Raw genomic sequence first — 11,811 nt, forward strand, 5'->3', positions numbered from 1 at the left:
TTTGGTCTGTGAGTGTCTATGCATGCGCATTCTTGCTTGTGGCACACTGTAATCCTCATGTGGTTTCACCTTCATGCCAGGGACCCATTTGTCTTCATTATCATCATACGGCTGGAGGAAGCAGATCTGTTAGGGCTCGTGGCAACAGCAATGCCTCTCTGTCTGAGTGTAAAAAAACAACTTCACTACCTCGACGTTTGTCATGTCACCCCACCAATAGGACCAGGGACAGTGAGAGAGAAATAGTGCCTCATACCTCAATAAAACTCCATTTCCGATATTACCAAAAAGAGGGTTTTAAAATTTGACTGATGGTTATGCTTACAGCGCTCTTAAGTAAGGAGTATGTTTATGGGGTGCTTTTTTTATGTCAGCATTTTGTTTTATGTGGCATTTATGTGACAAAATGCTAATGCTCTGAGCAAAGCACGCCGTCAAACCCTGCGTTGAGCTTTTATTTTTGTAATAAACATGCCATTTTAATCAAGTTTGTGAACAAAATGAACATGGAAAAGCTTTTTTTACTCTGTGTTTTTAGCACATCACAAAGCAAAACTGCAGGCACCACAGAACCCCTGGAACCACGACAAAGTCGACGCTAACAAACTTGGGCAGAGAATGGATTTTCCAGGCCCAATTACTGTATAGTAGAAAATCTTTTAAAGAAACCCCTGGCTTAGCCCTGCAGAGAAACATTGAAGCCGGCATAGCTATGTGATCACAAGACCAGGGTGTCAAAAGTGTTTAAATGTTCACCAACCTGATCAAAGTGTTACATATTAGTCCCTGGCCCTTCATTCATTCCCACACGTCTTTACCTCAAAACAACACCCACACCCTGTCAGCCTTAGGACCACCATGTCCGCACCCAGACAGTGCTGGTGTGTTTTTACTAGGAACACACCTCAATTATAAAAACCTGGGAACAGAACTGCTATTTCACTAATTACCACTTCAAAACAAGACTCCCATCTCAAGGAAAAAGCAGCTAGATTATCGCTAATTGCCTTCCAGCTGACTACGGTGCATATCACAGGTAGGACACTCACAACGGCAGACACATTCACTTAGTTTCCCTACTCTCTGTGTGATGCTCATTACATTTCTGACCACCACCAGAGCAATTCATTACCCTCACTATGCCCCTCACAATGCAGGTCCATTGGTATGGAGATGGCTGTCTCAGAAAAGGTGAAGTAAAGCACAACAGTAAATTCCTAGCTGAGTAGAAAGCTTCTCTTTAAATCAAGTGAGAGCCCCCTCTGGTTCAAAAGGGTGAAGTGAACTGTCAAAATGATGGGGGTGTAGCTAGAAAACATCCACTTTACGAAAACAGAACTAATTCAGATGTAATCTGAATTACCAAAAAATCCAGAGTAATGTGTACACACAAACTCAATAAAACAGGCGAACATACAAGCACAAACAGAGAAACGCTGGGTGGGACTGTGTGCATGTGTCTGGTGTGTGTACGTACTGCAAGGCCGGGAGACTCCCAGGCCTATAATTACACCCTGGTGGGAGTGAAGCTGATAACAGAGGCCTGAGGATATCAACGTCATAGTGAGGAGAGGAGAGGAGAGGGATAATAAAAGAAGGGGATAGTGCACAACATGGCACCTTATCAAACACCAGCTTTTCTCACTAACACTGCTTTTTCATTTCCTCCTTGATGGTTATCTAATGACACCTACAACACATGAGCATGCATACACACACACACACACACACAAAGCTCCATTAGAGGAAAAGCCGAGCAACACAGCCCAGACTGTGCATTTACAAAGACTATAATAATTCAATTATAACCCATGTAAGGCAATACTGATTCTCAAAACCGTCACATAAACTCCTTAACTGAGTTATGTTACTCACATTAAGGATGTAATCTGAGTACCACAGCTGTGTTAAACATGAATCTTTTTAATGACCAAAAGCATAAACAGAGATTAGACAGAGTTGACTCTGTGGACATGTTTCATACACACACACACACTTAACACAGCAAGTGATAGGTTAAAATTGTTCTGTATATACAAAAAACTAAAAACAGCAAAATCCCTTTATTTTCCTGTTATATTCCCATTAGACAGCAGGCTACCACACATACTTCTGGACATTAACTCGACAATCATAGAACTCATGTGTTATTGTGTAAAATTGATGTAAATTACTGGAGAAATCAAGCTACTATAAAAATTGAGGAAAAATGTGTGAAAATGTCAATTATTTTCTCCATTATGCGATTCATCGTCTGTGTTATAGAAAGTCAGAAAACTTTGACTATGAAAATGAATATTCAAAATTCCCGGAGCTGATGGTGACACCTTAAAGTTTTTTGTTTTGTCCAGCTGTTCAACAAAGAAGTTTTATATTATACAAGACAAAGAGAAGCGACTAATATTCCCACTTGAGAAAATGCTTGACTTTGCAGGACTTAAAAAGAAATTATAACAAATGGTTTCAGAAACTTCTAGAAGTACATTTTGTGCATATTCACAGTAATTGAGCAATTTGTGTCCATGTAACCACGCTGGATGAAAAGTGCTCATAGCAGGTAAAACTAATGTACCAGTGAGTGACTGTCCTTCTGATGACATCCACAACAACAACAAAACATAACATATGGAGATAACGGTCCTTGGAAATGTTGATTCTTTCAGCATTGCAGAGCTCTGTTGCTATGGGGACATGCCTCATACTGAGCAAAAAAAAAAAAAGTTAGGAAAGACTGTCCTTGAGGCCCACTCTTCAACCATGGACAGTAATATTCAGAATGGTTACAGTGCACTGCACATTCTTCTATGCTATAGACTGGAGCTCAGCCAATCTTTCTCAGCGGGCAGGAGTGCACCACAAGTTTGCTGCAGCGTAAATATTATTAGGATAACGCAGAGTACAGCAGGTTCACTGTATGCTACATTACAGCAGTGCTTACTAAAAGTACTCCTACAGTAACTGCAGTTGTAACCTTACCTGAATTTGACCCTGCCTTCCTCCTAAACTTTCTTTTTTGGTGTACTTATGAATGATAACCAAAATGACCAGCCCACAGAGAAAGCCCATCCCCTAACAGATGTGCTTTTCTGATAACTAATCCCAGGTCCATTCAGTACAGGATGACCTTATATCTTTCAAATGAGCCAGTGCAGCGAGAGGGAGGAAGCAGGCTTTCAGCGTTCACAGGGGGGGAGGACAGTGTCAGGGACCTTCCATCATGGTATTGTCCAGACTCTGTTAAACCACCAGTGAGGTGCCTTTCTCTTTCACTGTCTCTCAGTGGAAACAACAGAACATCAACGGGTCTCTGGCCCTTAAGCCTCCTGCACAATAAGAGGATGTTAGCATTTCTAAGAGTGGTGGTCATTCTCCTATTCAGGAGATAAAACCCACCTCCCATCCTAGGTGACACACTGGAAACAACATAGAAATATTCTGTAAAATGAATCTGCCATTGTTCCTTAGAATGGAAATTAACAACATAAAATCATTGTTTTTTTGTTTAAAAAAAAAAGAACTAATTACAAAACATCCTAGGAGTGTGGTGCTATATACAAAAAAATCATTAATTAACTCTGTGACTTAAACTGCATGATTTTTAAAGGGACTACTGTTTCAAGTGTGTAAGAGAGGAGTTGTTGAAAGAGTGCAGTGGCCCTAAGTGGGTCTTTCATCTTCTTCTGTTTATTGAAAAACAAAACACGTGCCTCAAAAGTGGCCCAATTAGAGAAGTGGGAGTCACAATGCAGCTTAGGGCTGACACAGAGAGGAGAGGGGAGGAAGGGGGTGTCATACAACTCATGGGAAAAAAAAAAAAGTTTGTGCCCTCTTGAAACAGTGTTGGGGAGAGATCTCCAGTAAAACAAGGGTTTCACATGACAATTATTTCATTGTGTTTTTGGCTGGCTGACCATTCATATAATTGCTCCCATTATCACTTCCCAATTTGGAGCACAAAGTAGACTCTTATGTAATTATGTAATCTGCCAACTTCTGCCTAACAACAACAAAATCACTGTGGCTTCACTCTCACTTCTCTTTCTCTTGTATGTAAAAACATGTTGCTAATCCTTGCTGCGTACAACTTGGCAACAAGTCAGCCGTAATGAATTATTAACCACTGTTGATAACAACAACAATGACAGCAATAACAAACACAACAACTTTCTAGTAAAAACTCCCACACGTGAGACAGCCTTTAAACACAGCACGGGAAGGAAACAGGTAAACACGAGAGGTAAAGTTGGCCTCATGTGTCCGAAACACGACTGCTGTTGTGAAGTCAAAGTGAGTTTTTAAAGTACAATAGGTTCCGAAATAACAATACAACAACTTGTTTTAGGTTTATGAGCCACTCACCTGCGATACTAAAGGAATAAGCGTCTGCTCCACCGAGCGAGTTTTGATTTCCAGACCGGAATCAAAGTTACTGTTGCCGCACGGAGATGAAGCCATTCCCGCCGAGCTCTCCCTGCCTGACACACAATGCACGGCACCTCTTGAGTTCAACCAAGAGCCTTTTTTCTTTCTTTTTTTCCTTTTGCTGTTTCGCAGCTGCAAACTGGTGTAGCGGACTTGCTGTTACACACCGGGGTTTCGCAATTGGTTACACAGTCGTTTATCGAGTGGCTCTCCGCACACGCACACTGTTTTAATCCACTCCGGCTCGGTGGTTGTGCCGCTGCGCCCGCTAATGTCCATGTACTTTACTCAACAGCGGCAGGGAAGCGGACTGCAGCACACCACAGTGGGCAACCACACACACACACACACACACACACACACACACACACACACCTCCAGGTTCTCTCTGCTGATGTGCAGCTCGTTGTGCTTTCCAAAGTGCAGCTCATCAATTTGCACAATGATCGCTTTGATTTTAATCCACCTGCTCACTTCAGCAGCTAACGTTGGTTGGTTCATTCAGGGTAAAAAAAAACAAAAAAAAAACAATGTCAGTCAAGTCAAACAAATTTGGATAAAAAGTATTTGAAATGGAAACATTGGATGGGAACATTTGATTTATAAATTCATGCAAAGCTTTCATGCAAATTACAGAGCATAATGTAGCCTACAGGTGTTTTAGATTAAAAAATTCATAATCCATCCGTTCATGCAGATTTCAGAGGACTTTGCATACAGTGGCCTCCAGAGAGAGAGAGACAGAGACAGAGAGAGAGGAGTGATGCTTTCCTTGAAGCACAACTCTGGTTTGATCCGTGAAACAAAGAATCTCACATTATCCTCTGGAGTCTGAGAATCCCTTATCATCCTCTCCGAATGCACACTAGATATGCCAATCAAACTGGGCCGAACTGAGCCACAACAGCTGCACAGACTGGAAGAAAGTTGCCAACTTTACCTTTTGTCTGTGCGGAGGAAGCATTATTAGATTTAGATTCGGGCCCTTAAGCTATGCAGACTGAAGTGGTTGCAGTGTAAAGTGTTTGTTTTTATGATTTCTGGTTTTGCTTGAAAATTGCTAACAAATATTGTCAAAAATATAACACAGCAGCTGATGTTGTTATGACATCTAAAATAAACTGGAACACGCATATCTAGCTGGATTTTCTTGTCAGACTAAAGGAGAATTATCCTCTGTAGACACATTTTAAATAGAAGTGCTGAAAATCTGTTTACCAAAGCTTAGTGTAGAGCCCGTCAATAAAAACCCATCATTTCAATTAAAGGAGGGTCTGGTGTTGTGGATTAGTGTTTTCTTACTCTGTTTTCTTACTTTTTCATGCTGTATATGGATATAATGCATACAGTACACAAGGGTATAAATCCCCTGCTCCTCATTTAACGAACAGTCAACACACACCCACACCTCTCCCAGTTTCCCCAAGCTACTTTCACATTACAGATCTCATGATCTCAAAATTAAAAAGAAACTCATAAATTGCAAAAGGGATAAACCAAACATCAGCAATGCAATAAGCCTGTGCTAAACTTAGGGTTTTGATGCATGATAAAACAGATTTAATTTTGTTTAAGAGGGTATGTTCCTGAGAGAAATGGCAAGATGACATTTTCTTTCAGACAAAATGATTGACTTGGAGGTTACGGTGACTCATATGAATGTTTTTTCTCTGAATTGGTGTGAGGTTGAGATGATCCAGCATCGTCTGCCCAGCATAAGATCCATAATTTGTACCTAATACCGTTGTTAACTATTATCTGTATCTGGCATCATCGATATGTGTCATTTTTATCTGCACCAGGAGTTTTTTAAATCTTTCTGTCAACGAGAAACCAAAGTTTTATCCTGGCAGTACATTGTTTCTCTACTTATTTTGTGACCCTGCGACTTGTACCCATAATAGGACTCCAAATACTTTGTTGCCGACTGGATCCAAGCCTGACCAAACTATTGCCAAAGTCTCTGTACCCTCAAGTGACTCCAGTAGCTATTTCTAACTTTACAAGTGCAGCCACTGGATGACAAGTAGTGAGTAACACTTCATATTACAAACACACCAGATGGCTGTGAGCAGATATGGCTTATAAGCACTGTGGCACTGTTAGTGAGGGCTTTTGCTTTATCATCAGCCATGGTGGCTGGCTAGGACTCTGTGTCAGCAGTGGAGACAATGGCTGTGTGTGTGTGCGTGTAGATGGGTATGAGTATGTGTGTATGTGTGTGTGTCTGCCGCTCTCAGGCCCAGCCAGTATTTATTTAAAACCCTAGAGCTATGCTTTAGTTTAACCCTCCCTGTTTACATAGGTTTCACTCGACATACACACACACACACACACACACACACACTGCATCATTATGAAGGCATGTAAGCAGTTTGACTGCTATGGCCGGACAAGGCTGTGTTCCACTTTGATGAATGGCTCTACTACTAACTAGATAATATCTGTATGTTTTTTTGTTAATCTGCTCTCAGGCTCTCTTCTAAGCGATACGATGATAACAAGCTCCACTCTGGCTCTGCTTTCATTGTGCTGTATCAACTTCTGCTGGCTTAAATGATTCTGGTCACAGAAGATAAGTTCAAGAGGCAGAATAAGATAAGAAATGTGATACATTCTGTAACATTTCAGTGGAACATAGTTTAGTTATCATTTGGACAAATAGATTCCAATCCACAAGCTCAAACACAATGGCGTGCATATTCTCACTGAGTTTATCGTTTATTTCTAGCTGTGAAACAGGCCAGTTTTTCTAAACAGTATCACATTTGGTCTCAAATATTTGCTCCTTGGCCTGTAATCTCTTTTAGGCACATTGCATTTTGACAGTTTGCCTGAAAAGCCCATAAAAGCAGGAAGTCCCTTTTGTGTATACTCATCTGCACCATCCAAGGGTATTACTCATTAAATAAAAGATGCTAATGCATAGTTTGATTGTGTTGCTAACAGCTGCTACTGTCTCTTTCCGTGCTTTAGAAGTGATGACCCCCCCCCCCCCCCCCCCCCCCCCCCCATCTCTCCCCTCTTCTCCCTCCCTCTCTCCCTCTCTCTCTCCCTCTCTCTCTCTATCTAGCTCATTCTTTCTTGCTGTACAGCTCCTGGGACAGGAACTGCTGAGCCTAAAGAGATAGTGATTTTGCACACTGCAAAATGTAAAATGAGTGCACTCAGTCATATTCCCCTGTTGGATGAGTAGATTGAAAATTTGGGATGCAAAGGAAAGATTGTGGTGGAATGTTTTTTTTTTTTTTCTTCTGCCACTGCATTTTTAAAACGTAAAATCTCAAGAAAACAATTCAAGCATACTTTGCATATGCATATACAGTGTTCTTGACCCTCTTCATACATATTTTATACAATACTATTTTTCTTATGGAGTTTTTCCACCACAATTCACACATCAACATTTGCCTCAAGGGAAGCCATAACCCTGAAAACTTGCACCACAGGTCAGCGTGTCCTAGACAGAGACCTGCAGCTGAACTCACTTACAATGATACAGTGACCCGAGAGGCCCCTGTGAAGGAAAAGAGGTCAAACTGAGGTGAGGTATCCCGGCTGAATATTTTGTGGGCTGCACAGTATTTTTTTTTACTGACCCTAAATGGTTTTCCAGTTTAAAGCTTCAGGAGTTGTTTATAAAGTTGGATGAGTTTAATCCTTGCTGGCTTGCAGGTATTTATGTTAGTATGGAGCCTGCTCATGAAAAATGACACTGCTGCTGGTGCAAATAATACACACCAAATAATTAGAGACTGAACAGAAATCAAACACTAATATGATCAAATGAAAACAAAAACAAAGCAGCAATGCTAATATGGCTTGGGTCATCTGTCATTTACTAGTCTCCCTCTGCCAAGCAGGCACCCTCAGGGACCATGCTAATTTAATTGCACGTAAACAAAACCAGACAGCAGCAAAGTGCCATGCAGACACACATCCCAGTAATCTCGGCTTTTCTGCGTCTCTATTTCTGTTGTTGCATAATCCCGGACACCTCACATATACTCATTACATAAACTGTATCATTATCATTCAGTTTCCATCCAGAACGTCTTTGTCTGAGGCCAGCCTCATTTGTTAGAGATGCTCTTTGCAGTTTATAAAAACAACATAAACACACGGGAATATGTGGAGCTAAATGGACACATTATGCATGAGCTGTGTGTTTATGCACTGAACGTAGGCATGCAAACAGAAACACTCTGGGAATCGAAATTAACAAAAACAATATATTAAACAAAATATATAGTGTTGTATTATACTGAACTATATCATGTATTTATTTATTGTGTGTTATGAGTTTATGAGGGGTATAGCTTGATGAGAGAATTATCAATTATGAATCACTTAGGTGTAGATCAGTTTTGCTGCATTTATCTTATTTTATTTGGTAGTTTAATTATTTTCACTATTTAAATTCACATCATGTGCAGTTCATGGTGAATCCAGGTCTTTTTACACTTCACCTTTTCCTGAAAGCTCAGAAAAAGTATACACAGTGAAGTGCTGAAAAATACTGTTGTTACTGAAAAGTGTAATAGTATAATTATAGAGGCATTACATGCACTATTCTAGCCTGTCTCAACCACAAAGTTAAAATATGCTTGTTTGTAGCGGAATAAGGAAAAAGCATTGAATGAAAAAGACAATTTAAACTCTCTAAGAATATTTAAGTGTTGAAAGAAAAACAGAAGGTCCCTTAATCCCTTAAGCACGAAGTTCATTATAGTTATTGCTTAAATTACTATCCACTCTCCCAAAAAGGCTTCAGAGCTCCTCAGGCACAGTGAGTTATTCAGCTCTTGGTGCCAACATATGGCACAATGAAATGAATTAATAAAACATTTAAGGATGTTATCTACAATGTGAAACGTTTAATTTCCAGCTTTCATAAATCTTTGATACATACAGCAGTGAGGTGGTGATCCTCTTGTATACAGGACAGATTAGTTTGTTAAATTTGGGGTGAGGATCCTGCTTGAGGTCACTATATTAAATAAAAGATAAACTGATATAATCATATCACACTTTCTAAATGAACAAATTAAGTTTCCCTCCACGCTCTTATACAGCCTGCTATATTTGCTCAGATGCTACAACCAAATTACTAATCATAAATCCATACGCTACAAAGCCACCATTGTAGATATGTTAAGAATCTGACCTCCCTGTGACATATTAATTAGCAGGAACCTGGTTTTCAGTCTCTGTAATGAGGGCATCACAGTTGACGCAAAGTGTATCCACAGGCTAAATCAAAGTGCTTTCCCTGGATGACCCCATCATTAGTGGCTATGAGAAACAGCGCTATGTTTCTCCCTGGTACAAAGACATGTTCACAAAACTCACACAAAGGCGTGTCCTTACACTCTTTGGAGTGGAAAATAGGACAGGATATCTCCTAAATAAACTCTCTCTCTCTCTCTCTCTCTCTCTCTCTCTCTCTCTCTCCTGCAGTGACCTATTACATTTGATCAAACTAATCCTGCATTGTGTAAGCAGGTACAGAGATTTCACCACGAGACAAAGATAAATGAATAGCCAGAGCAATACAAAGATAATAGAGATGTTTTTGCACAGACGCAGCTGTTTGGCCACATCCCAGCTTTCGCCTAGCTGCCACTCCTGAGATGAGAGCCATTAGATGCATGGGCATCCTCCACAGAGAGGTCGCCTCACCCTGCCAAGTCTGTCTAAATTCTGTCTGAGGCTGAATGAGGAGGGACAACAATAGCAAAATGACACAATCTATTTTCTACTCAAGTGTTGATGACAGTGCATCTGTTCCGTCTTTGTTACACACATATACCGCAAGTCTGCACAGTCAGAGGCAAGCCAAAAAAGATCCTGACCTCCTCCCCCCCTTCTCCATCCCTTCTCACTTCCTTATTCTATTTGACTCTGTCTGCTGCTCTATCCGGCTCTGTCTGTCTTTGCTACATTGTCATTTATCATATCGTCTCAGGAGTTCACAGATGCCATCACATTTCTTCCCCTAATCATGTCAAGTGGGTGCCGCCAAACTCCTTGTGACAAAAACGTCGCCTCAACCTTTGAAATCTAAAGGGGCCCGGGGGCATTTTTTTTAAACAAGCAAGGTTGTCTGGCTGGCAGCTAGCTCAGCTGTGACCAGTCACCATGAGTCAATGCTTGGCATGGGGATAACTCAGTTCGACACAGCAGTGTGTGTAGCCTGTACACTGTGGCATCTTGATTGTTGATGGAGCAATTTCAAAATAATGCAAAATGTCATGAGCCATTTAGTTGATATGTGGTATATTTATCTGGTTCTCCTCTGGCTTTAGACACAGGTGAAAAATAAAAATGCAGAAGGCAATAACACTCACTCACAATTTAGATGGGACTTATAATAAATTATAACACGATGTGTCTTTGTGGATGCCCTTCACTAGTTATAAACTAGAGGTTGACTGCTGAACTCTGTGCTGACTGCAACAAGTCTTCAACCTGAGGGTATAATTAACTTTCCATTAAATTAAGTTATTAACATCAGCTGTGTGAACTTTGCTAGCTTTGTGTCTGACTAGCCTGCAGTTCACCCAGCAGTGTTTTCTTTAACAGTTACATTGTGGCTAAAACTTGAATTAACCCCCCTGCAAAAGAGTACTTATGTGTCTTAATTCCTGAGGGACTCCAGGCGCAACTGAAGGCTTGAGTGGCTTTTATTCCACAGTGAAAATAAAGCTTCTTTTTCTTACTTTCAATAGATCATTTAGGGTCAATACCTTACGGTTTCATTCCTAAAGCAGAACATTTTTACTTTTAAGTCTCTGCATTTTGGCTTCTTACATAATAAGCACTTATGATGCAGCATAAAGTTTTATAAATGCATGAAAAATGCCTCAGACTTGTGACAGTGAAATATACTGAAAAGCATGAATGTTTATAAATGCATCAAATGTGCTTCATTTTACTTTAACACATACAATAATAACTTATAACACTGCTACACTGTTACAGCACACTATGACATACTATTACAGTTGATTGTTGAGGTGCGTGTATAGGTGAGTACACATGGTCATAATGTATTATAACCCCCATCAATCAACCTATAGTTTTTAAAAGCATCCATAAGATAACTGAACTAATAATTAATTACATAACATCTATAATTGACTGTTATAGTGCATCAGAAAGCATTATGGATGTCTATGAGTGTAGTCATAAAGCATTATAAATGACTATGAATGCCCCCATCATGCACTAAAGATGCGGTCTTCAGTTTAAGCACCATAACCTGATAGATATGCACTTCTGCCATCATAGTCATTCATAGTATTAAAGGTATTAAACCATGTTACATCACTGTATTACTATGTGTATATTGTTCAGTAAATGCATGGGTTATCCACAGTACCAATT

At 40.2% G+C, this 11,811-nt stretch overlaps 1 protein-coding gene across 1 annotated transcript in view; it reads right to left on the bottom strand.

Moving 5' to 3' along the window:
- Positions 1-4,852, bottom strand: part of ctnnal1 (catenin (cadherin-associated protein), alpha-like 1) — a 46,684-nt gene extending 41,832 nt beyond the window's left edge. Inside the window, exon 1 of the mRNA XM_019264348.2 lies at positions 4,360-4,852. Coding sequence (XP_019119893.1) covers positions 4,360-4,455 — 96 coding nt within the window. The 5' untranslated portion in view covers positions 4,456-4,852. The remainder of the gene's footprint in view (positions 1-4,359) is intronic.
- Between the last annotated feature and the right edge of the window lie 6,959 nt (positions 4,853-11,811).

This window comes from Larimichthys crocea, chromosome XIII, assembly GCF_000972845.2.
Source record: "Larimichthys crocea isolate SSNF chromosome XIII, L_crocea_2.0, whole genome shotgun sequence".
Taxonomy (NCBI): Eukaryota; Metazoa; Chordata; class Actinopteri; family Sciaenidae; genus Larimichthys; species Larimichthys crocea.